The sequence below is a fragment of the Crassostrea angulata genome, chromosome 1, assembly GCF_025612915.1.
Source record: "Crassostrea angulata isolate pt1a10 chromosome 1, ASM2561291v2, whole genome shotgun sequence".
NCBI lineage: Eukaryota > Metazoa > Mollusca > Bivalvia > Ostreida > Ostreidae > Magallana > Magallana angulata.
The window spans coordinates 670,309-686,639 of record NC_069111.1 but is presented as its reverse complement, the minus strand read 5'-3'; the positions used below and the strand labels follow the sequence as shown (position 1 = coordinate 686,639).

The 16,331-nt window shown below is 31.6% G+C and overlaps 1 protein-coding gene across 1 annotated transcript; it reads left to right on the top strand.

Annotated features, from left to right (window-relative positions):
- The first annotated feature begins 1,012 nt into the window (after nt 1–1,012).
- LOC128156717 (uncharacterized) lies at nt 1,013–9,157 on the top strand. The gene is made up of 11 exons (XM_052818972.1): nt 1,013–1,422; nt 1,582–1,644; nt 1,725–1,870; nt 2,206–2,280; nt 3,784–3,870; nt 4,061–4,171; nt 7,180–7,314; nt 7,467–7,616; nt 7,741–7,813; nt 7,903–8,027; nt 8,667–9,157. The coding sequence occupies exons 1-11, from the start codon at nt 1,281–1,283 to the stop codon at nt 8,988–8,990; spliced, it is 1,431 nt and encodes a 476-aa protein (XP_052674932.1). The 5' UTR covers nt 1,013–1,280; the 3' UTR covers nt 8,991–9,157.
- Nucleotides 9,158–16,331: the final 7,174 nt, after the last annotated feature.

Here is a 16,331-nt window from a genome sequence, read left to right as displayed (position 1 = left end):
AGCAAGTTTCATTTATGAGACATTTATCATTTAATTTTACCGCCATTGGTATATAAGAAATATGAAATATGAAAAAATGGCAAGAAACGATTAAGTAAAAAAAAAGTGATGTAAAACTTTCTTGTTCTTTATATGCTTCTGTTTCAATTTTATTTAAACTAATTTATTATTTGCTGTCAAATAATTTGATATGGACGAATGATCAGCATTCACAACCACAAGAAGACTGCAAGCCCTCGATGATTCTCACCTGTAAAACTTAAGCCGCGCCCTGACCTGAAACTAAACACCCGGTAAAATTCAGTTTTTCAAAATGAAAGTAGAAGATGTATTACTGTACAGTTGTGAAAAGTAATAATCCGCAGTGGTAAGTTTTCAAACTATCATGCATACTTTGTGGTGATATTGTCTAGAATGAGAATCAATAAACCGAAGCATTTATGTTCAGGGTTAGGGTTAGGGTTACATAAGATGTAAACAGGAATTTTATTTTTAGTTTTAAATACTAGTTTAGTCCGACCCAAATATCATATTGAAATACGATATTTGCAACACTGTTACCCACAATTTTCCTGCGTATGTGTTAATGAGAGTTCTTTGGTTTTTTATTTTTTTAAATATTGTTTGATATATATCATATACACGTGGTTCCTGTTCCCGATATGTTATTGGAATATGTATTATTCAAGTACAACAGCTTGCTCTACGACAAAATTATTGCCTAGCTTGTTAATTCTATAATGATTGAATTATAAGCAATTTACAATCTTGTATTTTATGAAAGTGTCTATCTTCTTAAATAATGAATATAATTTGTCTTCAACATAAATGGAATTAATTTACATTGAAAATTCAAAGCCTTAAATTTTGGGGTTTTGTAGATAATGAAAAATCATCAATTAGAAAACATTATAATTATAATAGCTCCGTTTGCAATTTTTTTATCAAGTTCATAATATACAAATCCTAAATCTAAATAATAAATTACTTACAAGATAAAGTTTCTTCATATCATTGACTTGAATCTAACGTAAAACACCTACTTTGGAATGTTTATTGTATCAGATGTTTGAATATTTAAATGTAGTATAATGCGAATTAAGGCGTATTTAAGTGTAAGGTATCTTAATGCACAGAAAGGGAATGATTGATTTGATATAAAGAAATGTATTTTAGGTTCAATTTCTTGTTCAATTAACTTTCTCCGCCATTTCAAATATCATATTAATTATTCTGCAGAAAAACCAAATACGCCCCAATGAAACAATAAATGCCATTTAATGTTTCGTGGTGGTAGCAAGCAGGAAGTTGGCTGTTTTAGGTTGAAAATGGGTGGCTTTTTGCATCTTTGGACTAGGTGTGGAATAACATTGCTTCCTGTGTATGTTTATCTACTGGTCAGTTCTAGAATATATTGTAAAGGTATGTTAACTGCGATGACTGTTAAATTAATAAAGATTTTCTTCTTCACATCGTACAATTCTTTAGGGAATTTAATGTTTATTTTCTAAATCTCTGTAATGCAATAAAAGTTTGTTGGAATAAATATTTATCTGACAGTGCCGTTTTATTTAAAAACAGGTGATGGGTGTCTATCATTTCCAATTCCGATGAATATTTACTTTAACGAATCATCAGCCTCAGGTTACTTTACTATTAAAGGCAATTAATTACATACACTGTTACGTTGATATTTTGCTTAACTTATTTTTCTGTTGATATAGGGTCCGTAATTTTTGTATCGAGTGAGACCAACTCACAGACAAAAGAGTGGTTTGTGACAAGCATTGAACCGCGAGTTGCTCTGACGTTTGTGAAACAGACTTATCAAGTGGTACTGTTGTCAGAAGTAGATTTGGACGTGCCAAACGTAAGATATCATTTTGAAACTCAAATATACTAATTAATAAATCGAACACTTTATTTAAAATTAAGTTTTTTAAATATGAATTTAACGAATTTATCATTCTTGCAAATTACAGAGATAATGATAATTTCATATCACTTGCAAATATATTAACTTATTTATCTATATCAATAAGAAGCAATAAAATCTAATAGCAGTCACTATACTCTTAAAATCAATACCCTACATGTATATTAATTATTCTTTTTATATTTTGAGATATAAAATTGAATCATAAAATTTTTTCCCCCATCTTGTGAATTTTTTACACATTATGTCTACAAATTTTAATTTTGTAGCTGAGCGGCACCTGCTTTCCACCACAGCTACAATTCATGCAGAGAGTAACTTGTTTTCGACATTTTCTAGATCCGGTCAGTAAACACACACTATCACAAGGAGATAATAACTACAACCTATTTAGCCAGTTTTATTCTTTTCATAGGTTTTGCTATGACCGTGTGCGGTTTTGCATATAGTCTTATTTTGTAATAGTTTTGATAACGAATACTTGATCTTTTAAAATAATTTTCAAAGTTTGCTGAATAACTTTCAACCCAACCACTACCGCAGTCAACATCCATAAAAACTTTTAGTTTAGCCTTAATTTGTCAAATCTGAAAAGGTTTATTCAGGATATATGTTTTCAATATTCTCCAGTTTATCAAGAGTTATGCTAAGGTAAGGTAAGGTGGATATTGTCACTTTTTTTTAATTTTTGATGAGAAAATGCTCATGATGAAAGACATTACAATAGGCATTCTGTCTGACATATACAATACACATGCTGACTGACGTTTTCAATACTAAATGTTAGACCACAATTAATAGCCTAATTGTCTTCGAACTTTTCCGGTTTTCCCCGATTATGACAAAAAACACACGGCGGGTGTGACCGGTCAGCAGAGGATGCTCACTCCTCCTAGGCACCTGATCCTACCTCAATCTTTTTGGAGGTCCCTGTTGCTTTGCTTTGAATTTGTATTTCGTTTTATGGATTTTTGAGATGGATGACGGTTTGTTATTGTCATTTTTTCATTCAATAGAAGAAGCTTTGTTTTGTTTTGTTCTTGATTTTTTCATCTTAGTTTTTTGAGCTGGAGACTCACACACCAATACAAACAGTATTTAGGTTTATTTTTGGCAACTGGTTTCAATTCTTTATCCCCAAAAGTTCTTTCTATCACCAAGCCATTGACTTGTAGATTTATCAAATTCACAATTTTAGCTTTCGATTAGGGATGAATTACACCACTCAACGATTAATAATGTAACTTGGAGAGTCTTCTAAAAACAACCAAAACAATTCTGATCTTATGAAATTTTTCAACACATATGACACTCAAATCAGACTTAGGATGTATTTATTTTTTAAACATATAGGTAAATTTAACGCGAGTAACAGTTCTAATCGCCCACACACAGAAATATCCTGCTGAATGAAATTTCCAATCATTTGATATTTGTTAGTTTGATAAGATATTGGCGCTTCTGATCAGTCGAAAAAATTCTTTGATACCTGCATCAATAAATTTTTTGCCAGGTCTACTTTTCTCAACTGATCTGATTTAACAAAATAGAACGGGGATTTTCAGAACAAAGATTGCCATAAAATGTAAATTTGTGTATGTTTTATTATCAGCAAACACAATGCAACTTTATAAGTATAAACAATTAAAACATATAGTAACTAACCCGTTTAAAAACTATTATTCATTCTTCTTTTAATTGTACAATCCAGCTTTGTAAGTCAATGATTTAGAAAATGTATCTGAGTTCAATATCTAGTGATGCAATCCTAATTATAAATATATAAATACATAAATATATCTCTAAATAATGAATTTGCCTTTACAATTTACCTGCAATGGGTCTAGATTATCCATTGGGTAACATTTCATGTGCGACAAGTCAACGACAACCCACCTGAAGCCGAAAAACTCCCTGACATCCAGATATCTGAGGTCAGTTTTCCCGCCAGAACTCCTACCCATGTTTATTAATATATATATGATATTTGAAATAATAATGTGATGTAATAATCATGCAATTAACTCTGTGAGTAATAGTTAGATATACATGATAAAATCAATGGACAAGCTATTCTGTTGACAATGTACGGAATGTTATGACATTTGACATCTTTCTCTGTAGGGAAATGTGTCTGTGCCATTGTTTCTACATCGGCTATATGATTACTTTAAAGACCGGGATTGTCCAAAAGAACGTTTATTCCTCGGCATATCAAAATACTCAAGCGTGGAGGTACATGTATAAGTATTGACTTGTATCAAAATGTTTCTGTTTATACAAGTGTTCTTGAAATTGGTTCCACTTTTCAAACGTGGACCAATCGAGAGGAAATAGCAGATTATAAGAATAAATAGAATATATATATATATAGAATATAAACTCTACAAGACCTTAATATCGAACATCTGAAAGATAATCCTCCAATGTGCTCATGTTCTTCTTCACTCTACAACTACAGTCCTGTCGGACACGACATTACTGGTGATGTTAATTAAGTTAAGGATGACATTTACTCAGAATGAAAAAAAAATTCCACTGATGATAATAAAAAAACATCTATTGTATGTTAAAGACCTTTGATTGTAGTGTTATTTATCACTTTCAAAAAAGCAGTTCAGTGACCTACTTTTTGAGCTGATGGCCATTGAATATTTTTAAAAAATACAGAAAAATTCCATGAATATTTAAACTTCGATTGCACAATCAGTATGTAGTGGTCCCTGCTGAAAAGGCAAGTAACACCATTGTCTTTGTTTGTAAGGCACATTATATTAATTGCATTTTCAAAGAACTAGGTTTTGATTCTACACATGGTAATCCTACTTACACCCATAGCAGCCTTTCCAAGCAGGAAATACTTCAAAATTATAAATCAGTAATGGATATCTTTAATATCCGCAATACACAAAATGAATTTGATTTAACTAATTTGTACTAGATTCCAAAGCTTCACAAAAGTCCTTACAAACAGAGATATATAGCAGGTTCCAGTCAATGTTCTACTAAACCTTACTAAAATGTTTACAGTGGTGAAGGAGAAACGTCAAGAGTACTGCACAACGATATACTCCAGAAGTTGTGTAAATCAGATATGGATATTAAAAAACTTTAAAGAATTATTAAATACTTTGAGATCAAAAAATCTTACCAAAATCAATAGCATCAAAACGTTTTTCAACGCTTTATGCAACCATTCCTCAAGACAAATTAAAATCTAGGTTTTTTGATATCATCGATAGTTGTTTCTTCCATAAAAATGGAAGTCATAAACATGCTTACCTTGTCATTGGAAATCTAAAAAACTATTTTGTTAAATATTATTCTAATTGTACACACAAGTACTCTGAAGTTGACATTAAAAAGATGATTGAGTTTCTGATAGACAACATGTATGCAGTTTTTGAAAATCAAGTCTTCAAACAGTCTGTTGGAATTTTCATAGGTACCAATTGTGCCCCATTGTTAGCGGATCTATTTTTGTATTCTTATGAAGCAGAATTTATTCAAAAACTTGTACGTGAAAAAAATGAAACACTCGCCGTGGTCTTTAACCCAACATTCAGGTATATCGACGACGTATTATCAATTAACTAAATTAACTAAATTAAATTGTTATTTCCATACTTACGTCGACTCAATTTATCCCGGTGAAGTTGAATTAAAAGATACCACAGAGTCTGTGTCATCTGTTTCATATTTGGATATTTTACTGGAAACGGACATTGATGGTAACCTAACAACAAAACTTTATGATAAACGCAATGATTTCAATTTTTCTATAGTCAACTTTCCTTACTTATGTAGCAATATACCTTCATCACTTGCATATGGTGTTTTTGTCTCTCATTTGATTCGATACGTAAGGACATGCTCTTCGTATGAACAGTTTCTAAGGCGAAGGAAGCTACTGACAAACAAGTTGATAAAACAGGGCTATCAACAGTCTGCTTTGAAAACCTTGTCAGTAAATACAATCTTCCACTGGGTCGCATGCTGACTGACGTTTTTTATACTAAATGTTAAACCATAATCAATCACCTAATTGTCTACGGACTTTTCCGAGGATTTTTCCCCGATTACGACAAAGATGTTCCATTTGAAGTATTCATCATCATTATTGTATTTACATGCATATGCATTAACATAAACAAAAGCATTTGAAGTCATTTCAATAAATTAATGTCATAATAAATGAAAAGAGGAAGATATAAACATTGAAAGTGGGGACAATTAATACTTTTATAATTGTAATTGTACTCTTAATTTTAATACGATTCATACATGATTAGATAAATGGTGAACAGACAGGTAGGAATAGGTTGTCTAATAGTCATTTTAAATAACGCCTTCTGAACAATTTTTTCTCGGGGTCTTAACTGTCTCCAATTTACATTTAACCTCAGATATCAATGTTTCAAAAGATGTAGATAAATTTGCGTCAAAGTATAAAATGTTTTAATGCGACTAAAGGATTATTGATTTTGTAACTGACTATCGTCAGTCTGATCGAGTAACCGGTTAACCGGTAAGACATTGTTATCCCTACAAATAACAAAGAAAACAGTACGGTTTAATAGCAAAACAATGCATTGCAAGTCCTGTCTTCCGCTTAGGCTTGTATATTGTAAGATGAATCAATAACTGTGTTGCAAAATATACTATGTAAAAACACTCTACGCATCAAATATTTAAGTTTTTATAGGCAAATTGATAAACTGCATAACGTGGTTTGATATTTCTGTTTAAGTGATTTAATCAGATTATTATTTGAGTATTGTTCTAATCGACGAATGCTAAAATTGATGACTATTTGTTGATAATCCTTTTAAAATGACCACTCAAGTAATTTTTTCCTATAATTTACTAAAGAGGACTGAATGAGCGTGGCCATTTATATATATATATTATATAGATCTTATCAAAACTGTTTAATAATATAAAGAAATGTTCCAACTTTAAATAGTAAATATTTAAACTCTTCATTTTCAAAACGATACATTATAGTTGAAAAAAGCATTTAAAAAACCTAAAAGGGCTCTCGTGAGTTATTTTTAGCTCTCTATCCTCTTCAATGAAAGTTATATCATTTTGAATTTTCTTAACTAAATTATGAACAATCATTATAACTTTTCTTTGTATCAAAACATCGAAAAAATATACAGATTTTTTGCTAAATTCAACAAGGTACATATATAGTAATAAGATTAATGACTTTTGTTATACCGTTATTTTCAATTCAGAAAGATGCAAGTGAATATTTCACTGTAAACAGCACAACTGGATATCTCTATCAGACCAAACAATTTGATTACGAAGAATCAACCATACAGTGTGGAATAGGAAAGGAAGGAGGGTTCCTTAACATAACTGCTGAGGTAAATTACATTTACATATCGCAATTGGCTTTTAAAAGTTTATGTAAATGCAAATTACACATTTATATAATATTATTTAATTCTATAACATTTTTATTTCATTATTGTCCTCTATTTATTGTTTATCATTATATCAATTTCATTTTATTAAGGATGGTCTACACAAAACATCCAAATCTCTGAGTGTGGCCTTTATCAACATTGATGATGCTCCTCCAGTGTTTGTTAAGAGTGATTGTTCCAATGTGTGCTTAAAATGTCCACTGTATTCTCTCAGTGCTTTTGTTCACATGACTCATCAGGTAAATCAGTCAACCGTCCAACTGGAAACCTATATTCATTAGTTGTCTTCAAATTAATCATGACGTATGTGTGTATTTCTTTTCCCCAAAACTTACATCTTTGATTTGTTCTCGATGATTTCAGGGTCTTATACCTACAAACCCACCCGCCATTAAAGCAATATATCTTGGGTCAAATATTGTCTATGATATGGATGGTGAGTATTTATAGTTATATTTAATCTCGTATTTTGTGTGTAATCAGTGTCAAAGGCATTGTTAATTACAATTGAATTGAATTTTGCAGTCTATCCTACGAAGTACAGCGACAACATTCAGTTTGAGAATGGAACCTTCGTTCTACCACAGTCATTTGCAAATTTCTCGGGATATGTGGAGGAATCGGACTTTACTGTGACAGTGATAATGCAGGTAAAGTTTTACTGAGAGGTAGGTGTCTTGGTCCTATTCAATCTTTGATAACTCTAAAAAAAAAACCATGAATATCTTCTTGATTGAATTAAAATTCATGTTTAAGATTTTATTAGGTCACCGAAGCCACTTTGGTGACCAATTGTCATTAGTCTATGTCCGTGATGCGTCAGGCGTCGTCCGTGAACTATTTCTTCTATTTCATTAAAACCAAATGCATGATAATGCGATGTTCGTTAAGCCCTGAAAACTAACTACTTTAATTATAAAATCAGGGATTAGGGCACTAAATGGGTTTAATTTGGCCATATAGTAAATATGTTTTTAATCTTTGAAAATCCCTTTTTTACTTTCACTTGTAAGAGATTAATGAATGCATTATTATGATGTTCATGAATCCCTTTGCAAAAATTGTTTTATTCATAACCCCTGCATCATGAGTTTGGGTCGTTGGGCGGGGCAAATTTGGACGTAAAGTGAAAAGATATTTAATCTTTTAAACAATTGTCCTGTTTATTTCATTTTGGGGATGGAGGGGGGGGGGGGGGTAAATTTGTTTTTATAAGTTTCTTGGTCTGGTTTGGGGTTTTAGTGTTTAATTATATCAATTAATTCTTCTTTTTTATGTTTTTTTTTCAGGCAACGGGAAGTAATGGACAGACTTCGGATAAATTTCCTTTCTTGATTCATGTGATTACTCGTCCGATTTCTTCAACAAGTCAGCAGACTACTGACCAAACATCATCGGATCCAACAAAAGACAAAAGGGTCATAATTCAGTCAACAAATGACGTCATTATCATTGTACTGGTCGTGGTTGTCGTCCTTCTTCTAACAATTATCATAGTTAACGTTGTTTACAGATATAGATTTCACAAAACGAAATCAGTATCTATTGAACCGCTTTATTCAGAACTGCAAAGAAACAGCATAGAAAACGAACATATATATACAATTGCATAAACTTTGCAAACAAACGTTATGCATGTATTGAAATGTGTACTGAATTTCATTAAACACATTGTGGTGTTTGGAAATCGCTATATACGATGTTTATTATGTACATCTTACAGTCATTTTAATTTTCTTAATCTAAAATACTTTTAAGTATTCTACTCATTAAACTTGGTTCTTAATCCTTTTTTTTCGTGATTAGTGTATGAAAAAATTTTAAATAGTACTGACCTTATACAGTACCGATCAGACCCGACCCAACATCAGCGTAAACCCCAACTAAACCTCGGGTTTACTTTTGGGGTTTACTTGGAGTTCACTCTGGGTTTGCTTTTTGAAAAGTTTGGGGCCACTTGGGGTTTACTTTGGGTTTACTTGGAAATTGCCTTTGAGTTCATCTGTACGCACTGAAGTGTGAAGCAGACCCATCTTACATCTTACACCATACTGCCTGTAATTCCTGCTCCTTGTATATTCCAAATACATAGCGTCTGCTTGCAGGGGTATACTTCTGACGGGGTTTACTCTCTGTGTCCACTCTGGGTTTAATTTGCGTTTACTTTGTGTCCACTCTAGTAATCCCTCAGTAAACCCAGATAAAACCCAAAAAGTAAACCCAGGGTTAAGTTGGGGTTTACTCTCTGTTAGGTTGGGTCTGATCGGTACTGAATCATACCTTTAATGGAGCTATGATATCGTCATCTTCAGATATGTAATTTACCATCAAAAACATGAGCAATTTATAATTAAGAGTCCCTTACAATGATATCTTGTACACATATCACAATATATTTCTGGCATCATTTTACGTAATTGATATTAACCACAACATATGTTGAAACTATTAAACATATTGCCCTAATGGAAAGCGATTAACTTTAGGTTTACTGAAGTAAATGTAACGTTTACTACCCAAAAAATGCATTCGAATCTGAACAATCTTTGAATAATCTTTGATCTTCAATAATGTACACCAAAAAAAGTATGTTCAAGGTCCACATGAACCCTTAAAAGTGATCAGAAAAACATCGAACACCAAATGCAGCTTTCAACAGAATGGGTTCATCACATCTAAAATATGTCAAGATATGTGTGCAGCACAATTATACGATTAATAATAATAATACACATATCTGTGAAAGAAGTGCAATTGAAATCGATGAAAGGGAAAATGTTTTAGATATCTTCATTGACACTTTATCATTTTTCACTCAGAAAAATTCACAGGGACGAAAGCAGATTTCTCACGGAGATTCATTTTGGGAAATATTTACATTTTTATCCATTCCGAAATTATTCGGGATACCTCACAAAAGTTTTAAATGTTATCACTGCTTACCTTTATCTCTTTTGCAATGCAAAAACCCATATCCTTTTAATTTTTCGTCGTGTTTTAAAACCCAACAAGCTAGAGTAGGCGTTTTTATATGGTAATCTTAAGATTTTTCTTGATTAGGAATGACTATCGTTTAAATCCAGAGGTATTGATGAATGTAGAATAATTCAGGAAAATGTGTGTCATTAATATCTTGAGAAAGACAATAGCAAGATACCTCTCTATCATCCATGGAGAAGGGTTTAGAAATGTTTTTGATATTTTAGACTTTTATTTAGTATTGAAACTATAAAGAAGTAGTAGAAGCAGTATCGAGTTGCAGAAATATAGACTAAAAATTTTTGACTAGAAGCCTAATTTCAACATTTCATTTGGATGTTAAAACCATTATTTTGATATTTAATGTATATTTGTGCCCAACATGCTTATTTCTTAAGTTTCAATTAGATGCTATAACCTTTTTTTTCTCTTTTAGGAAGATGAAATAGTTAATGATATAATTCAATATATTTGTGAAACAAAATACTGCTTCAAAATACTTAATTAATAAAGAGTTAATTGAAAAAAAATAATGGTACAATTGATTTCAGTTGCAAAATATTTCTTCTCTGTTACAATGTATGTCTTCTGGTCATAATCTATTTTTTTTATTTTAGTGTTTAGTTTATTTTACTCCTTACCTAAATATTAGCAGCAGTAAAGGAGGTACGTCAAGAGAACTGTGCAACAATATATTCAAGAGGTGGTGTAAATCAGATGTGGAACTTTTGGAAAATTTGAAATCCAAAAATTTTCCAAAATTAATAGCATTAAAACATACGACTTATCTACACTTCATACATGCTTTTTGACATTAATTATATATGCTTTATCAATTAAAATGGAATACGTAAGTTTACCTTATCAGCGGTCATTTACAAAACAATTTTGTTGAAAACAATTCGGATTGCGGACAAGTACTCTGAAGTAGATTTTAAAAAGATGCTTGAGTTTCTGGTAGACAACATCTTTGTAGTTTGTTTGGAGATTAGGTCTTTCAACAATCTGTTTGAAGGCCCATGGATACCAATTGCGCCCCTTTGTTAGCATGCCTATTTTTTTTATTCATATGAAGCAGAATTAATTCAGAAACTAGTACGTGAAAAAAACCCACTCACTGTGGCCTTTAATTCAACATTCAGGGATATCGATGACGATTTTTCAGTTAATTATTGTTATTTCCATACTAACGTCAACTCGATATATCCCAGTGAAATTGAGATACAAGATCCCAAAGATTCAGCGTCATCTGTTAATATTAGATATTTATTATTGGAAAGGGACATTGATGGTAATCTAACAGCAACACTTTATGACAAACGTGAAGACTTCAATTTTTAAATAGTCAACTTTCCTTACTTATGTAGCAATATACCTTAATAGCCTGCATATGTAGTTTTTGTCTCCCAGTTAATTCGGTAAGCAAGGGCATGCTCTATGAATGGACAGTTTCTAAGGCGAGGCAGGCTACTGACAAACAAGTTGATAAACAGGACTATCAACAATCTCGTTTGAAGACATCTTTTCGCAAGTTGTATGGTCGATACAACGACCTTGTCAGCAAATACATCTTCCACTTGGTTGCATGCTGACTGACTTTTTCTTACTTGTTGTAAGACCATAATTGCTAACCTATGGTGGCATATCTCTGCCCCTTGTGTGCAAGTTATTTTTCTATTAATCATGTCGACATGCAAGATAAAGATGTTGACATGCAAGATAGTTATGTCAACATGCGACATAACTATGTTGACAAGCAAGACAACTGCAACCAAATAAGAGTTATAAAAAATCTCAAGTATCGCCAAAATGTGACATCCAAGATGCTAGATACGCTACCTATTAATGTTACTTATTTATGTTAACATGCAACTTCTTTATGTCGACATGCAACTTATTTATGTCGACATACAACTTAGTTATGTTAACATGCAAGATAAATATGGTGACATGCAACATATATATGTCGACATGCAACTTAGTTATGCAGACATACATCTTATAAGTTGCATGTCAACATATTTATCCCACATGTAAACCTAACTAAGTTGCATGCCAACATATTTATCTCGCATGTCAACATACTTAAGTTGCATGTTGAAATAAATAAGTTGCATGTCGACATAAATAAGTTGCATGTTGACATAAATAAGTTACATGTCAGCATACTTATCCTGCATGTTAACATGAATAAGTTGCATGTCGACATAAAGAGGTAGCTTCTAGCATCGTGGATGTCACAGGTGGGCGATATTTGACATTTTTGAGATTTTGTTTAATCTGATTGCATTTTCTTGCATGTCAACATAGTTATGTTGCATGTTGACATAATTATCTTGCATGTCAACATATTTATCTTGCATGTCGACATGTTTGATAGAAAAATAACTTGCACACAAGGGGCAGAGATATGCCACCATACTAACCTAATTGTCTAAAGATGTTTGCCTTTTTTCAATTACGACAGAGCACACGGCGGATGTGACCAGTCAGCAGTTGATGTTCACTCCTCCAAGGCTCCTGATCCTGGTTTGTAAATTTCCTTTGGACTTTTGATTTTGATCACTTATAATATATCATATAATATTGTATTATATTATATGCTGGCACTTTACGGCTAGATCAAATTTCTGATCAATTTCTAGATCAAATTTCTGTTTTCTCCACTTTTGTCAAATAATAGTAAACGCATAAGACCTATTCAAACTATAAAATTATGAAATATACTAAACTAAAATCCACAATCTTACTGTAACTTTCATTATGTTCAATAATCTCATTATCTATATAAAAAGGCTATCCCCAGAAATTAGATGATCAGGAACATAGAGTTATCGTTCTGTTAACACTTGAGGTGCACAAGCATGCACTGCATGTTCTTAAATATTCATATTTGTTTGGCCTCGTCAATAATAAGATAGTCATGATGTTTCGTTGAAGCGATAAGAGTATTTTATTGAAGAGTTCTATCAATTATGAAAGGGTTACTCTTTATAAGGTCATTTTGCGATGAAATCAATTAAAATGTTGCTTAGATCTGTACATAATATGATTTTGGTCTTATTTTGGAAACATCGATTACATACGTCATATGATATAAAATTCAAATATGACGGTTTGTTCCACAAGAATAAAGAGTACATCTGTTAGAACTATGTTTCTAAGCATAGTTTCCAATACGGTGGGTAAAAGTGTGAATGAATGGATATATTAAATATATGTATTTCATAGAATATGAAATGCATTAACATGTATATCTAGCATTTGAGTACGTTTTACGTTGTTAAACTGTTTGCATTCAAATTGTAAATTAAAATTATATTTCAAAAGAATACACATATTGTTGGGGCAGTAACATTTCTTCAATCATTTTCAGGGATTAAATATCGAATAAAAGTTTGAATTATTTAAATAACTTAACTTACAAAAATATATTGTAAACTATGTTTAAACCTCAGACGTTCTTATTTGAAATTGAATTAAATAAAGATAATTACTTTATTTTTTATAATAATATTTAAGTTGAAAGAAATTTAAAATTGAAAAAAGTAACAAAAACCTTTTCACGACATATGAACAGTCAGAGAAAATCAATCGGTATGAAATCAAAATACATTGTTTCATTCGAATTATTTTTCAAAAATACAAATATTACCAAAAGTACATAAACTCTTCAGCTATTTACAACCCGAATGTAATATGAATAGAAACATTTACTCTAGCTCACATTCAAACACAAAGTCTGGGAGCTACGGCATGTTTACGGACTTGCAGATTTCTGCAACTTTTAGGTTACCTGTCGTAAGGATATTATTTGAAGGATGTAATTTTCAAAATTCTAGTTGTTTAGGTCATATTTTTCCTAATTTTACAATGATAACCTGTCACTGATTGCAAAAATGATATATATTTATCGCCATAAGGTATTAGCTTCCATGATTAGAAAATTGTTTTTTTTTGACAATTATGATTTTAAAATTGATTGAAATTCTAATTTAGATGTCAGCACCACCTTTAACCAGGTTCATATTTTAATTCTAAATGGTATCGCTTCCCATTGTTGGCATATCATTTCATAGTGTTGGTAAAAGACATACAAGGGAATAGCCAAATATACCAACCCTTCTATGATTTATCACTACTCTAATGTTGATGTGGACATATAGTTATACAGTAACTCACCTTGTGACCACAAATCATAACAACATTAACCTAACAACAATTATCAATAAGCTAGATCTTTAGCCAATTGATTCATACAGTGATTTATGAAATTTTTAACCAATTGCAGGCCACAAATGACGTGTACTATTAAAGAAGACATTCAGCTGTGCAGGTGCTGGGTTTTTTTTTGTTTTACTTTAATGTTTTATCTTTACAAAGTTACAACATCTAAAGGCAATTAAAATATTTTGACAACGTTAAAAGTGTTTGAAGTGGCTGAGTGACCTGTATAGGACAAATTTTATCAACATTCCCACCAGAAAGAATTTATTTTTTGCAAATCCCGTGGTTGGCGATCGTTTGATTTCTATGACCCCCTGCAGATACTACATATCATTTTAATTTATGTCACAACACAACTTTTAAATATGCAAGCTTAGCCCTTCAATACCAATGTAAACTGGTCTCTTATCGAAACTTCATTGTTTCTAGGCCAAAATGTAATGTAATGCCAAACCTGACACATCAACTCAAATGATAGCGACCCCTATTGGTACAATTTAACAGTAAGACTAAGGATACTATATATCATATGATAATGTATGTGCATGAAAAGGTATGACTAGAACGTACAAAACTAGCACGAGAACTAGTTAAACAAATCATACAGTCGTCCACCATTATATGCTTTTTACATAATAATCACTATAATACCTGTTTTATTTCCCATATTTAAAAAGATGATACATCCTAATTTAAAACATCCTCAACATGCACTGTGTCGTAATTTGGTAACGTCACAGAGTTACCTCTTAATGGAGTAATTAGCCTGAAGGATAAACACGCTTTATAAGAAAACACTTAATGGTGTGGAATTGTTGTCGTCTTTTCACCAGGAAATAAAGTAAAAAAAAAGATAAAAAAGTTTCACTTGTATTAATTTCAAGAATATGTTTAATATGATGATAGTATTTACTTGTAATTTGTATGGGAACACGTTTAGGCATCTTGGATTTATTCGTCTAAATGCTCACAAATTATGATTTGAATATATAAAGAGGGCGGTTGCCTATATTGACGTCCTTAACCATGTTCTCTAATAGGATACATCAGAACATTTAAATTTTAATAAAACATAAGAATAAAATGAGCTTAATAATCTCAAGTTTCAAAGAATCAGATTTTTACGGAGGATTAGGGAAAGCACTGTCTAAGTTTCTGACCTTGTGCCAAATTTTAATTGTTTATTTGTACAGTAAAAGATATTCAAATCTTATCATTAAACTTCAGTGAAGCAGTTCACAGTCACAGTGGCTGATTCAAGAATAGAGGACGATTTGAAGTGATCCAAAATGTTTTCTTTATGTTGTTTTCTCTGTGTCAAAGAATAACATCATTGTTGTAATTTAAAATGTTTTGGATTTTTTTCAATTGGTTTAAAACAAAAGATACATTTTAATATCAGAGATGATTGGATTGTAAGACATAGTTTGTCTAAGGTCTTATTGGAAGGAACAGGTATTATGCAAAACCCATGACGTAGAGGTTAAAGTCCATGCTCGTTTCATAGACTTTATATTGCTTTTATCTCTGCATTTCTCTAATATTTTTGTAAAGAAACTCTTCAGCTTTCAGATAATCTGATCTTTCGCCAATGTCCCACTGTTTTTCTGTCTAAGCAAAGTTACACACTTTATAAGAGTACTTCAACAAATTATCTTGCTCTGTAGAATGTTTTCACCGGATGCCGGTGACCCTCCATCAGACTTACTGCATGTCGACTTGATAACACATTATGAGTGTACTTGATA